Consider the following 15,588-nt stretch of genomic DNA (forward strand, 5'->3'; position numbering starts at 1 on the left):
CTGTCCAATATTGTACCTTTCAGAATCCTCTTGAAATTGTTCTGCAGTATGTGGGCTGCCTGTTTTCCAAAAGTGGAGTAAGTGACTACTAATGGGACTTCCTGTTTTGTTTGTGGTTTCTCCCGTGTTGATGGTAGATGTATGGATTTATTGATTTTCCTGAGTAACCCCTACTTGAGGGCCGTAAAAAGTACTTTCCATGCATCGTCACAATCCTGCTTACGTGTACAGATGCGGGAGAACCGTAATAATTGTGATTTAACAATCCCCCTAAACACATGTTTCGGATGGAAACTTTTTTTGTGGAGTCCGTCGGTTTGAAAAACATCCTCGTGTCCAATGTTCCAGTCTGCCAGAAGTTCGGGCCTTTGAAGATTGTTACGTCCAGGAAGTCTATTTCGTTTATGGTTGCCTCTACTTTGATTGACGCACGGTGTTCATTCATTGTCTTTACAAAGCCGTCAAAGTCCTTCCATAAGTGTGTCCAGATGCCCCAGATATCGTCCAAGTACCTAAGGTATATTAGGGGTAATTGCGTGCATTTTTTCATTACCTCCTCTTCCCATTCCGCCATGTATATATTTGCATAAGCCGGTGCAAACCGTTTCCCCATTGCTGTTCCCTTGATCTGTAAATAAAATTTGTTTTGAAAGACAAAATCATTCCTAGTAAGGTTGATTTCCAGAAGTCTCAAGAGGCATTCATCCGGTCGGTTTGGGTTCGGATGGCGTGCTAATATTCTCCGGACAGCCCCCATCCCCAGCGGGATTTCAATATTTGTGTATAGGCTGCAAATGTCCATGGTAAAAAGAAAGCAAGGTTCCCTCAGTTTCAGTGGTTTAATTTTAGATAAGAAATGTTGTGTGTTCTTTATGTAACTAGCATGTTGTGTTGATAAGGGGGTTAGAAAGTGTTCCAGATATTCCGCTATCCCATAGCTGTCACTACCGCAATCTGACACTATAGGTCAGCCCGGTGGGATGCGATCCGGAATCGTCCATTTTGTCCTCGGTTTGTGTATTTTTGGGAGGAGGTAGAAATATCTGGGGCAGGGTGGTTTCGGTCCAACCAGGTACTTCTTTTGATTTATTATTTTTGATTTATACAGTGCTTCCAGTTCCGTTGCGATCATCTCCGCTGTTTCCTCGTACATTGGTTTTGTTAGCTGAATATAATATTGCTTGTCCTGTAGTTGGCGTAGTGCCTCCATAACGTAGTCAGGTAGGTCCATTAATACTATAGCACTCCCCTTGTCCGCAGGTTTAATGATTATTTCCCGGTTTCTCCTCAGCTCCCTGAGTGCCTGCTCCTCCTCTGGCAGTAAATCCTCGCTCATTAAGTCCAGTAATGGTTGTGGGAGTTGGAAAACGTCTGGTTCCCATGTGGAGGTTTCTGTGAAGGTCTTGACTGCCCGTGGGGGTTGTGGTCCAAAATATGAGTTCAGTTTGAGGCGTCTATGGTATCTGTAGAGGTCTATCGCTATTCTGTCGTGTTGTCCTGGAGGCTGTCGTAGTTAGGACAAAGGAGAGTCCCCTGTTTAGTAGTGTTAATTGTTGCCGGTTTGGCTGAAAATGTGTAGAGAGATTTATGACCTCCTTATTTGTGGTTGTTTCCTCGATCGCCCGGTTTTCCTTTATTCTAAAAAAGCCCTCCAATACTGCGACACGTTGTTTGCCGTTTCCGGTGTCCAGTGCATTGCATCCGTTGTGTTAAATTTTGCTTTTTCCAATCTTGGGATAAATGAGTTGAAGGTTTTGATCAATTTGTTAATTTATTTTAAATTCCATTGCCTCTGCGTGGGTAGATTGCTGCTGAAATTGATAAACGGTACGTGAACTGTCGCATTCGGAAACGTGGCCTGTCCCGCCCTATAGAGAGCCCCTAATACCTCCCGTAGGTGTGATGGGTTTGTTACATTCAAGTCATTTAACCCAAATGATAAAATGACCTTAGTCACGTGAGGGGATGGAGGTTTCCTGTTCCTGAGTAGATATACCGCATGTGAAATTTTAGCTCCCGGGAGTCCCATATTTTCGGAAATCTAGAAAGGTTGGAGTCCCCTATAATCATTATTTGTCATTGCGGTTTCAGTGACCAGCCCCGGCCCGCCTCGTCTAGGTGCGAATGGTCCGTGCGCAATGGGAGGCAGGGTGGCGCTTTTACCCATCTGGTTTTAGTGGGTCTAGGGTTTGGGTCATCCGTGTTTTTTTTTCTTCTTCCTCCTCTTCCCTGTCTCGTTAGTTCCACCGGGTCCGTTGTATGTTCTTCCCCTAGGTCCAGCGGACTCCATCGTGGTGTTTCGGGTGTAGTGTTGCTGATCGTTATTTCCGGGGTTAATGGGATGTAGTATGCACCACCAGGATTTCTGCGGTGATTCTGCATCATCGCTCCCGTGTCTTCCCCTGTGGGGCTTGCGAAAGGACTTCTTGGGCCCGTTGTCATGGATTCCCCCTCAATTTCCCATGGTTGTCCTGTGTATGGCGTCTCCTTCGCCTCAGGTCTCGGTGCCCAGCCATGTCTCAGCTTGCCTCAGCTTGTTTATGTGTGTAAGTGTGTTGTATGCATGTGTGTGTCTCTGTCCTTTTCTTAATTCTGTTGTTCTCTTTGCTGTTTTTATCCTTTGTGAGGCACTTTGTGCTACCTAGCGTATGAAAAGTGCCATATAAATAAAGATTGATTTGATTTGATGGTAAGATTTCTGTTGTTATATTTCCCAATGTTGGCAAGTTTGTGGTGGGTAGCGTTCCTATCCGGGATACATTTCCTTGTATGGTTTGAGGTCCCGCCTGTAGTCCCATGGCTTTCTTCAGTAACCCTAACCATTGTCTGTTTGACTTGTCCAATTTCTGTTTCCCCTTTTATACTCTTCTTGCACCTCCCCTGTTTTTCCTTTTAAGTCATTCCTTTTAAGTCATTTCTAAGATTCGAATTTCCCTTCCCTTAACCTCCTCTAATTCCTTCCCTTCTTCTGTTTCTACACTCCATCTTTTCCTTGATTCTCTTTCTTTCCTCAACCTAATTTCTTCTTGTCCTCCCTTTTGTCTCCCGATATCCTGGCCTTCCCTTTAGCCTCGTTAGGCCATGTGGCACTGAACTTTCATTCTCCTCCTAGTCATTTGGGCTTCTCCATATTAGAGCTTATTTATTTGGGCTTAATTTGCCTTAGGTTTGAATTCACAGGTTCAGAGCAGCGGGCACTAGATTGGGTTAGGTATGGGGACATTGGGTCAGTTTAGAATAATTAGGTTGGGATTGTCAAAGATCATGGGTCATTTAGAATTTAGTTATTAGATGGAAGAGGTTTGAGGTTTGGGGTTAGGGTTAGGATTAGGGTTCAGGGTTGGGTTAAAAACTTTCTGTGCATGGTCTACTGATCGGACTGGTGGCAAGGTGTAAAGGTCAGAGTCCCTTCCCAATGGGGATCAAGTTCGAGGCCAGGTGTTTATGGAGAAGAGCGTGAGTGTCTGTTGGTTTGAAATAAACTTTTGTCTGTAATGTTTTAGGTGGTGTTGGAAAAAAACAGTGGTCTCCAAAAAGTTTTTCTTTCGTGGTCTATTGGTGTGTTTGAGTTTGATGGATGGATGGATGGTGGTTGTTGAGGGTGTTAATGAATTTCATGAATTGTGGGATGGTGTGTGGTCCTGATGCCAAAAATATCGTCCAGGTACCGGAGGGGGCATTTGGTGAAGGCTTCTCGCTCCCACTCACTCATGTAGAGATTAGCATATGAGGGGGGCAAATCTTTGGCCCATGGCTGTTCCATGTGTTTGTAGGTAGTATTGTTGATTGAATAAGAAGTCATTATTGTTAAGGCAGAGTTCTATTAGCTGTAGTAGTTCTTTGTCCGGTCTAGTGGGATCTGGGTGTTGATTAAGTATTGTGTGTAGTGCTTGTAATCCAAGGTTGTGTCTATGTTAGTGTATAGGCTGTCTATGTCTAATGTGAAAAGGATGGAATGTGTCGGAACAGCCATGGGTTAAATGGTACTGATGAAATGGTAGGTGTCTTTGATGTAACTGGGGTGAAGGGTGGAAAGGGGGCCTAGAAAGTGATCGATGTATTGGGAGAGATGATAGGTGGCGCTATTGCAATCCGAGACGATTGGTCGGCTGGAGGAACCTCAAAAGGGGATGGTCCAGGTGTCCAGTGGTTTATGAATCTTTGGGAGCAGGTAGACGTATCACGGACATGGATTATCTGGTCCAAAGAGGTATTGTTTCTGTTTGGCAGTGATGTATCTTTTATTGTAGAGTGTCTGAATTATAGTTCTGAGTTTATGTTGTATTTGGGGTTGGATCATGTCTGGCAAAGGTGTGTAGTGGTATCTGTTGGCCAGTTGTCGGTTCGCTTCCATGAGATATTGTTGTCGGTCCATGATGACTACTTTATTTCCTTATCAGCTGGTTTTATGATGATGTTGGGGTTGTGAGAAAGTTGTGTCGGGGCTGTGCGTTCTAGGTTTGATATGTTATCCTTAATATCTGTAGCTAGTTTAGTGTGTTTAAGGGCTTGTGTGTTTGTATGGATGAGTTTCCTGATGAGGTGGTGTACTGTAGTTGATTCCGGCTCCCAGTGTGACGGGTAAGTGAATTTCATAGGGTTGCTCTTGGGGTGGAGGTGAAAGTAATCAATTAATTTGATTTTTCTGTGAAAGTTATGTAGGTCCCTTTGAAGTTCCTCCCGGTCGAACTTGGTGGGGTGAGGGATGAAAGAGAGGCCTCGTTCTAACAGTCTCCGTTGGTGGATGGATGGGGTGAAGAGGGTGGATACGTTTAAGATATTTTAAGGAGTCCCAGCCCAGGCCTCTTCTGTTTACTGGTTTTGTTTTGGGGGTTGTCATGAATTTAGTTTACGACACCAGTTTTCAAAAATCATTTTGGCTGTAGCTGGGGTCCAATGAATGTTATCATTTTCAGTTATAAAAGTGTCCTGAGGGATTGCAGGGAGCGTGGGGCAGTGTGTGGCCGTAGTATTATTGATGAGCTTCAGGTTGTCCTGTAGTTCCTGAGCGAGCTGTGTTGAATAATTTAGGATGGGGAAATAGATGTCAGCGTTCGGGAAGGTCGACTTGGCAGTCCGGAACAATGCTTTAAGTTGTTTTAGCGTTGTTTGTCTGGGGTCCTGGTCTTTGTTATTGATCCCTATTAAGAAAACCACAATTTTAGTATTTGGGTTTGGGAGGGTCTTTTTGCATATTTTAAAAAAGTGGTAAGCATTAGCTCCAAGATAGCTATCCAGTTGAATCTTAAGGTTGGTGTGTCCTGGGATACGCTTGATATTGGAGTCTCCCAGGATAAGTATTGGCCTCCTGCCCTTGAAGGTCCAGTCCTGGATCTTGCGGGTGGGGTCTTGCAATGTGGTAAGTGGTCCTGTTGGGAGATGGTGGGGGACCCCGGCCTATTATCCTGAGGGGTGGATGTGGTCGGAGGGAGGGGATCCTCTGTGATATGTGCTGGAGTTGATCTCTCCGGTGAAGGCGAAGTACCCTGTAGGGAGGATGGGGGCATAGTAGCAGTTGGCTTGGCCATAGTGTTGCGCTTTGGCCTCTGCTTCTTGGGATTTGTCTCAAGCCGACCGCTAAGCACTGGTGATTCAGGCAGTAATGGAGGGGGCTGAGCCTCTAGTTCCGATGATGGAGATAATGACCAATCTCCTCTCATGTCGGTCATGGTGGCTACTGTATGTTTCAACTGCAGATCTACTGACTGAGAGGCTGGAGGCAGAGTAGGGGGACTCCTGTCCATATCTGTAGAAGATGCAGGTCTTGTGTGGATCTGCGCTGTGGCCGTGAGTTGGTTTCTGAAGGGTGAGCAAGGTGGAGGGGGAGGTAATGTGAGAGGTCCTTGTTGATTTCTCTTTGTGGACAGAGTCCCTGCCCGGAGATCTGGGGCTTGTGTGGGGGCTGTATCTTCTTCAGACAGTCGGGTTATAAGGACAGCCTCGGCGCGTTCCACCGTCTCTGGGAGAAGGCGTCTACCCAGATGACGCCGAGCCCAGTTGGCTGCTATCTGGAATGGTTGTTCCCAGTCAGGGTTCGTAAAAGTTGTTAGTTTAGTTATTTCTGTTTCAATGACCTCCGAATAGTGGTCCCTCAGAATGAGGAGAGTGGTCACGGCCCAGTTCTTGGCGTTGTCCCAGATGAGGTCCATGGTGTTGTCCGATGGTGTCGAAGGCTTGATGCTTGTAGCAAGGGTTTTTGTCATATTTTCTATGGTGACAGGAGGTTTATCTCCAGATACATTCAGGTGATGCGTGGACTTGATGATTTTATGGAGTATGCGTACCCAAAATCACGGTCGGTGGAGTGTGTCGTCACCTGTCGGTCCGCGTCCGATGTACGCCACCATCGTCACGTGATCGAAAGTTTTGTGGAGTTTTTTGATGTCTGTTTAAACGCTGATTAAATCTGGAACGTTGATTAGTTTTATCAGCTTGTCTGTTGATGTACTGTGATTTTCCCGCGCCTCATTGTCTGGAACGGGAAGCGGAGTAGGAGGCTGGCCTCGAACAACCGAGGCATAGGAGCGCTTATGGCCGTGTTGGACGTTTTGGTAGGTATCGTGTAGATGCGTCTAGGTGGTGGCGGTGAAACATACCTATTTCTTCTTCGCCGACCACCATAGTGCACCGTCGTCCAGCCATCTTGGTCATAATGGGCCATCTCCGTTTAAGTCGTCCTGATTTAGATGTTAAGATTCAGGAAAAAGCTGACTCTTCCAGTACTGGAATAAAAAACTCTTAATTTATTGCTCCAAAGTGAGCACAAAAGTCGCAACGTTTCAGTTAATATGAACCTTCTTCAGGCTAGGGTTGTTAAATCAATGGTTTGCTTTTCGTGGCTAATTAGCTAATGATGCGCTAAACAGCACGTGCATCCATCCAACGTGGAAGGCTAAAGTGGAGACGTAGGTAGAACGGAAGGAAGAGCAGGGCGACAGGATCTCGCGCCAGCCCTGCGAGGAGTTCAAGACCATCCATAAATTTCAAGTTGTTTTCCTTAAAAATCAATTCGTTTTTAACTTTTCTTTGATTTTTTTTACAAAGACAATTGACTAAATTCAAAATACCCACGTCTTCCATTAAGCCTTACTGTAACAGGTTGCGCAGTACAATATAATGTGATGAAATTCCTTATTAAAATAACCAAAGACCAAATCCGTATGTCACGGACGGGGTGATCAGGACCCGAACGCAGGCCAGGACACAGTGGTAAAATGGTCAAACAAGCTTTATTTACAGGGGGAGGGGGCACACAAAGAACACGAGGAACACGAAGGCAGCCGAACAGGGGCGTCCCTCCAGGGAAACACGGAGCAGGAGCGGCCCTCCAGGAGACACAGAACAGGAGCACACGACGAGGGAGACAAACAAACACCCTGGCACTGACAGGCAGGCGCAACCTGCTTAAATAGGCAGCACGATGTAAATTGCCTACAGGTGCGCCCGCCAGCAGTGCCAGCTGCCACCAATTGTGCTTCACACCACCCCTGCAGCACAACGACCTAGACAACCCAGAAACCCTGACACCATATAAACAGAAAATGTCCGCATCACATGCAGAAATGTACAATCAGGATTTTGTCAAACGTGATAATGAACAGGAACACATTAAAGTTTTCTTATTTTCTCTACAAGGCAAGTCTTACCAAATTTAGTTAAATATGAACATAGGTCTTCCTAACTGATAATTTATACCAAATATCCTAACCCCATTTTTATTACAGGAAAGTTAAAAGATATATCACTTAGCATAGAATAGTAACCAAAATTATCTGTGAAGATGTCCACATCAGGTCCATACTGCGGTCCTGTCCTCTTGGGGGGAAAAAAAGGGGGGAAACCAGGAGACGGAGGGAGAGGCACGGGCTGGGTTAGGATGAGATAAAGTTAATCTTGGTGTCGTAGACACCAAGACTGGATGCACAGTCCATCATCCCCCCTTCCTGGAATCACATCACCATATCTCTTCAATAGGGCTTTGGACTCCCAGTAAAAGTCAAATTGAAGGTGGGCATCTTGAGCCCTGGGGCCTGGGATTAGGGTTAAGGTCCCGGGGTAGGGTCCAGGTAAGGGTTAGGATTAGGGCCCGGGATTGGGTTATGGTTAGGGCCCAGCGTTGGGGTTAGGGTTGGGGTTAGGGCCCAGGGTTAGGGTTCAGGTTCCGGTTAGGGTTTGGGGCCCAGGGTTAGGGTTAGGGTTCAGGTTCAGGATTGGGTTAGGGTTTGCATCAAAGCAAGGACAGAGGCAACATAAACAAACGTCCACGAGGTGAGTAATAAACATTTTTCATTTAGTCCATCTGGCAGAAGAGTATTCAGGAGATAAATCCATTTTCTTTCCGTTCTCCTCCGCTGGGGCGTGGTCCAGTGTGGATTGGCTTCCAAGATCGTGGCTTTCAGAGCTGGTCATCCATGCAGTAAGAAGTGTTGTATAATAGGAATGTAAATGTTATGTTGTTTGCAGATGTTGTACTTATATTGATAAAACCTGGTTCGAAATGTGTTGCCTGTCTCGCCCACATACTGCATCCCACAAATGTTACAGAAGATTAAATAAACACAATTTTTGGTAAGAGGGCCAGTTCCTAGTTGTGTTTTGAATACATTTTATTACATTTGTTCTGTACCCACAGGCAATGTTGAAAAAATTCTCCTACCCCTGTGGCTTTAGGGGTTGATAATGGTTTGAGTTTGGCCTTTACTAAATAGTCTTTCAGGTTCCTGTTCTTCCTATAAGCAGCAATCAATCGGTGACAGACTGTCAATGTCCATGGTAAACAAAAAAGAATTTGGAGGAATGGAAAGCGTTTTAATTTTCTCAACAAAATCATAGGTGTCTTTTAAATAACTGGGATGTTTAATTGAGAGAGGATTGAGGTAAAAATCTAAATATTCTGCTGTGTAATAGGTTTCACTGTTGCAATCTGATACAATCGGTCTTCCAAGGGGAGTCATATAACATATATTATAACATATAAACGCATCTCGGTCTGGGTTCTTCACTGCCGATTAAATAGGTTTTCTGTTTTGAATTGATGAATTTTTTATCATACAATGTTTGATCAATTTGTTTTACCATAGGGATGGTTTCTACATACAGTAGATTGGTTATTTAATTATATAATAATTTTTGTCAAACAATTGTCTGTGACCCTCCAGAACATATTGGTCCCTATCCATGATAACTACCCCACTGCCCTTGTCTGCTGGTTTTATTAAAATCAATGGATTATTTTGTAAGGATCTTAAAGCTTCTACTTCCACTTTGGTCAGATTGGGTTTCATACTTTTAATTTTAAATTTGGAGTCAAAATGTTCTAGATCCCGTTGTATAATTTTTGTTTTGTATAACAAGTACGTTAAATCAAAATCAAATCAAATCAATCTTTATTTATATAGCGTCTTATACAATCAAAATTGTTTCAAGGTGCTTTCCAGAATCCCAGAGCCTGACCCCAGACAAGCAACAGTGGCAGGAAAAACTCCCCTTTAACAGGAAGAAACCTTGAGCAGGACCAGGCTCATGGAGGGGGACCCTCCTGCTGATGGGGGGGGGGGGTGGAGAGGAGGGGAGAGGAGAGGAGAGGAGGGGAGGGGACAGGAGGAGAGGAGAGGAGGGGACAGGAGAGGAGGGGAGGGGACAGGAGAGGAGAGGAGGGGAGGGGAGAGGAGAGGAGGGACAGGAGAGGAGGGGAGGAGTGGAGGGGACAGGAGAGGAGAGGAGGGAGGAGAAGAGGAGAGGAGAGGAGAGGGGAGAGGAGAGGAGAGGGGAGGGGACAGGAGGAGAGGGGAGAGGAGAGGAGAGGGGAGGGGACAGGAGGAGAGGAGAGGAGGGGACAGGAGAGGAGAGGAGGAGAGGAGGGGACAGGAGAGGAGAGGAGGGAGGAGAGAAGAGGAGAGGACGGGCACAGAGCACAAAAACACATACAAAACTACACTATTTATGCAAGCCGCCGGCCGACTGGGTCAGCATAGGTGTATGCTGACCTACTGACCTCTGACCCCGCTGACCCACTCAACCTGACTCTACCGGCAGCTTATTTTCATTAATATAATGTATTTCTGAAGATATAAACAGCAACATGGTGGGTTCTATGCGTTAGCTTCTGAAGGTCTCCTAGACAGACACACAGTGTGAGTAAGCAGGAAGAGTTACAGTTGACATCAGAATCAGAATCAGAATCACATTTATTGCCATTGTTCATGTAATACACAGTATTACACATGACATGGCACCAACAACAGAGCAACATCCTTTCTGCCCCAACACAATGCAACACACTCTGGTCGCTATGGTAACGTTTAAACATACCTTCAAAATAAGACACAACACAAAAGCAAAGTGCATGAAAATGCTCGCTGTTCACAGCAGCACTGAATCAGTGGGAGCCCTGAGATGGTCCCATCTTGGGCTCATGGGGGGCAATGAAACCCGAAGTGTGCTACTTGGGTCCAGTCTGCTCCGTAACGTGGTTTTGGGTGGTGTCACTGCAGAAAACCCTGGTTCCCACAGATACCATGTGGGCAATGGCACCAGGGTTTTCAGTGCTGTTGTGGCGATCTCGGGGTTTCTGCCATGACTTTAATCCAGAACAACGGCAGAGTTGATGTCTCCCACAGACGTTTAAGGCCCCCGTCATCTCCAGCAGATGATCTTCTTCACACATCGACATGCTGGATTCACCCGGTTTGGTGACGAATGGGTCGCAGATCCATTCCTTGGCAGTTGGTGGATCTTTTGTGGTTGGGACGTAGCGCTCGAACCCTTCTGACAGCAGGGACAGGTGTTCATGCACCAGCACCAGGGTGCAGGTTCCTCTTCTGTCCCTTCATTGGGCCGGTTCCCCTTCGCAAAGAAACTTTCTAAAGAAGTTTTTGCTCATTTTGCTAGCTTGGGATTTCGTTTAGCGGGATGGATCACGTGACTTGTGGTGCGTCAAGTGAGACGGATGTAATACAGAGAGAATCCGGACACTTTTCAAAATAAAACATCATCTTCGAATTTTTTTTTTTTTTTTTTTTTTTTTTAAATGGAAATTATTTTTTCTTTCTGTGCGGCCCGGTACCAAATGGGGGTTGGGGATCACTGCTGTAGAGGGACCCTAGACACAAATGGAACGGTGTTCCATATTTTTCCACAGATTAGAGAAAAGGAAAGTAGAAAGAAAACTATAGTCTCCGTGGAGAGATCACAAAGTGGTTTTTGATACCACCTGCGGGGACGTGGCGCTCTGTGAGCAGATGAGCTTTAGCAGGTGTATCGATGAATAGTGGCGGGGAATTAACACTTAATGGGGTATCAGTCCGTCTTGGCTGGAAATCAATGTCAGAAGAGAAACTATTGAGACACACCCATCAACGGAGACACACAACAATGTCAACCAACGCCATGAGTCAAAGGTTTTCCCCAGCAGAGCAGGGCTGCATGTCTCCAACCACTGTTCAGGGGTCTTTTTAAAGGTGTCGTCACAGGTCGCAACATGAGCGCCTTGTGTTCCACGCCTGGATGGCACAACTTTGATGCTTGGATAATATCGCGACCAAAGTTCCCCTGTTGAGTTATTATCATATTATTAACGTGCAGTTCAACTTTAATATTGAACAGATGTTATGGATGTATGAGAGAGAAATCCACCTGTCGAGTCTCCAGCTGATTTGTTTTGAGCGATTCATTATTGATTATTCTACGTTTAGTTGCGGGCCAGCTACCTAAGAAGCCGCACGCAAAATATAATGAAACCAAGTATGTTGTGGGAGAAATGGGAGTGGTTGTTGGTTCTGACAACATTCAGCTGTTTGCGGAAACTATCATTTCGTTTTCTCTCGATCAGAAGAGGCTTCAGGCTCTGAGATTATTTATTCCTGCGATTTATTTTTAAAAATCTACATCACTTTTAATTGTACAATGGAATCTTCGACAAACTGGAGAGGTTTTCAGGAAAAGAATTATCCGGGAGAACACCTGACATTGGAGGAATTAAGAAACCGTCGTGCTGAGAACGGCTACATTTATTCAACCATGCCTGATTATCCTCGTCCACAGTTTCACCTGTTTTATGTGAAACACGACACAAACAGAGCCGGCCTGGAGGGCGTTCATGCTGACAAGGGCTTCCGTTCTGGGTCTGAAGACCCTTGCCTATGGTGGAGCATGGTGGTGACACCTAAAGACATCCAGTCTGCTGAGGACAGGATGCTGGAGGAAACCTACCCAGATCGCACAGAGGAACAACGCCTAATGCAGCCAAGGTTTCTGGCACACTTTGCCACCTCTGCAGCCTTCAGTGAGACTTCCAGACTGGGCTCATTCCGCTTCACCTTCACACTCAGAGAAGTGCTGGATGCTTATGGAGAGCAGGTAGAGGAAACGTTCCCAGCGGCTTTCTTTGATTTGTTGTCAGCTAAAAGCACATTGTGTCACAATGGGAATACCGTGCTATGTCCTGATGAGCTGCTCAACACATTTGCCATAGAAATGTTCTTTATCGTCCTCAGTTTTGCGACGGTGAAAAGCCCGTCATGAGGGTATTCAAGACCACCCTGTACAAAAAGGAGATCATGTATGCTGTGTTGGTCCATAGCCCAAAACTCAGTGGGGAATTTTCTCACTTTCCGTTGCTGACCGATGACACGAGTCCTGTCTGCGGGTACAACAAGGAGGCGGGCCACATGATCTGGAAGGCTGAAGCCATGTGTGACAATCACAGGTCAGTGCCCCTCTACTGTGAGTGGAAACCCAATTTATAACAAGAAAATGGGTGACGGAGGGTGAGGATGGTGTTGGTGGTGTCTGGGTGTGACTCATGTATTTATGAGCAGGTACCGCTTGATGAGGGATGATACTGAAAACAGGATGACAGCAGAACCTTGGAATGAGTTCCCTCAATATTTTGTTTGGGATAACGTCACCCTCGCGTTCCATGTGGGCAAAAAGGTAAACCTGAGTGAGCACTCTTTTCTGAGCTGTAGCTGGTTATCCACATGTAAACTGCTCAGTTATCTGGGGACATCTTATTCTTTTTTCCTCAGAATTTTTGTCTCTCTAAAATTTACAAAAAGACAAAACAGACACAGACACACACACACACACACACACCCCAGACCAGTTCTAAAACCATCAGCATTTTATTTTTGACCATCAACCATCAGTTTGAATCTCATTTCTCATTGCTGCTGCTGCTGCTGCTCTTTTTAGGTGTGGACCTTTGACAGTGACAAATTGAGAGACAGCCTCACCATCAGCAGCCCGGACTGTATTACAATTGGAACTGAGTTTTTTGACCGTCCCGCAGCTCTGAGGATTGTTCAGCGGCTCTGGCCTGAGTACCAAGAAGATCGGGTGGAACCTGATCAGGGCGTGGAGGAAAGAGGCAAATATTGACACAGAAGAAAAGCAGGTTTCCGTCCTGTAGAATTTATTCCCTGAATAATATGAGATGTGAATCATTGCTCGTCTATATTTCCTGAATCTACTCAACATTAACTTTCTCCAGATGCTGCTTTAACAAACTGCAGTTGGTCCAAAATGCAGCGGTGCATCTTTTAACTTGTACAAAATACATTTGATTTGATTTTAGCTTCACCATTTGGTGTCATTATTGATTTAAAAAATCTTTGGTTTGCTTTTAATGTCTTCATGAAGCAGCCCCCACATTCCGCTTGGTCACTCAGATCTGAGGGGCTTTTTAAATAAGCTGTGGGGGGCTGACTTTTTGGAAGTCTTAGGTACACGTGTACTAAATGATGAAGTGATTTCGATTGGTCTTAATGAGGAGGCTGATCAATCCTGTTGCCTGCTAAAGGGGCTGGCTCTGTCTTTCCAAGCTTGATTGTAACAGATAATATTTAAATAAAGTTCAACTAAATGTTCAAATTTGGAATCACTGTGCACAACTTTAAACAGTGCAAACACATTTGTCTCACAAATCCACACCTGCCTAGAAGACAAAGATATGGGGAGTGTCACAGATGGGTTGACTAGGACCCGAACGCAGGCCAGGACACAGTGGTAAAATGGTCCAACAAGCTTTATTTACAGGGGGGAGGGGGCACACAAAGAACACGAAGGCAGCCCTCCAGGGCTGCAGAGGGCGCAGGGAACAGGGGCAGCCCTCCAGGAGACACGGAGCTGGAGCCGCCCTCCAGGAGACAAGGAGCTGGAGCCGCCCTCCAGGAGACACGGAGCTGGAGCCGCCCTCCAGGAGACACGGAGCTGGAGCCGCCCTCCAGGAGACACGGAGCTGGAGCCGCCCTCCAGGAGACACGGAGCTGGAGCCGCCCTCCAGGAGACACGGAGCTGGAGCCGCCCTCCAGGAGACACGGAGCTGGAGCCGCCCTCCAGGAGACAAGGAGCTGGAGCCGCCCTCCAGGAGACACGGAGCTGGAGCCGCCCTCCAGGAGACACGGAACTGGAGCCGCCCTCCAGGAGACACGGAGCTGGAGCCGCCCTCCAGGAGACACGGAACTGGAGCCGCCCTCCAGGAGACACGAAGCTGGAGCCGCCCTCCAGGAGACACGGAGCTGGAGCCGCCCTCCAGGAGACACGGAGCTGGAGCCGCCCTCCAGGAGACACGGAGCTGGAGCCGCCCTCCAGGAGACACGGAGCTGGAGCCGCCCTCCAGGAGACACGGAGCTGGAGCCGCCCTCCAGGAGACACGGAGCTGGAGCACACGATGAGGGAGACAAACAAACACCCTGGCACTGACAGGCAGGCGCAACCTGCTTAAATAGGCAGCACGATGTAAATTGCCTACAGGTGCGCCCGCCAGCAGTGCCAGCTGCCACCAATTGTGCCTCACACCACCCCTGCAGCACAACGACCTAGACAACCCAGAAACCCTGACAGGGAGGAGAGTAAAGACCACATAAATGCGACATAAACAGAAAACAGAACTTTGCATTCTAGCATAGCCTGCGTATGTACGGTTATTTACTGAAGTAACATTAATAACCAGCCTAACTCGATCGGTGCGTTGAAAGAGAAGAATATATTCAGCCCTGAGCAGCGCTGCAGCATGAACGGAGACTTGAGTGCTATGTCACACACAAACACACACCGTGACAGCCTGTGTGTGTCCCCAACACTCAAACACAGAGTTCCCTCACAGTGTCGTCGCCCAGCTGAACAAAGAGGAGAGATACACAGTTATGGGATGGCCATCATCCTGCCTCAGCGCCACGCAAGGCTTCAGACCGCCATCGTCGCCCTCGGCATCCTGTCAGGTGAGACGCAAGCTGCTGACATCACAGCAGAGCTCTGACGTCACAGCAGACCTCTGACATCACAGCAGACCTCTGGCATCACAGCAGACCTGGCATCACAGCAGACCTCTGACATCACAGCAGACCTCTGGCATCACAGCAGACCTCTGACATCACAGCAGACCTCTGACATCACAGCAGACCTCTGGCATCACAGCAGACCTGACATCACAGCAGACCTCTGACATCACAGCAGACCTCTGGCATCACAGCAGACCTGACATCACAGCAGACCTCTGACATCACAGCAGACCTGACATCACAGCAGACCTCTGACATCACAGCAGACCTCTGACATCACAGCAGACCTCTGACATCACAGCAGAGC

General features: G+C 46.8%; 1 protein-coding gene across 1 annotated transcript; it reads left to right on the top strand.

Moving 5' to 3' along the window:
* Positions 1 to 11,775: 11,775 nt before the first annotated feature.
* LOC105418921 (uncharacterized) lies at positions 11,776 to 13,872 on the top strand. Its single transcript, XM_011620101.2, has 4 exons — positions 11,776 to 12,357; positions 12,495 to 12,706; positions 12,819 to 12,933; positions 13,195 to 13,872. The coding sequence occupies exons 1-4, from the start codon at positions 11,905 to 11,907 to the stop codon at positions 13,378 to 13,380; spliced, it is 966 nt and encodes a 321-aa protein (XP_011618403.1). The 5' UTR covers positions 11,776 to 11,904; the 3' UTR covers positions 13,381 to 13,872.
* Positions 13,873 to 15,588: the final 1,716 nt, after the last annotated feature.

This window comes from Takifugu rubripes, unplaced genomic scaffold (assembly GCF_901000725.2).
Source record: "Takifugu rubripes unplaced genomic scaffold, fTakRub1.2, whole genome shotgun sequence".
Taxonomy (NCBI): Eukaryota; Metazoa; Chordata; class Actinopteri; order Tetraodontiformes; family Tetraodontidae; genus Takifugu; species Takifugu rubripes.

Excerpts from the sequence above, each read along its gene's own strand:
- LOC105418921 (XM_011620101.2), top strand. The coding sequence starts at position 11,905 with ATGGAATCTTCGACAAACTGGAGAGGTTTTCAGGAAAAGAATTATCCG. Across the intron at positions 12,358-12,494 it reads TGGATGCTTATGGAGAGCAG|TTTTGCGACGGTGAAAAGCC; the intron begins GTAGAGGAAACG and ends TATCGTCCTCAG. Across the intron at positions 12,934-13,194 it reads CGTTCCATGTGGGCAAAAAG|GTGTGGACCTTTGACAGTGA; the intron begins GTAAACCTGAGT and ends TGCTCTTTTTAG.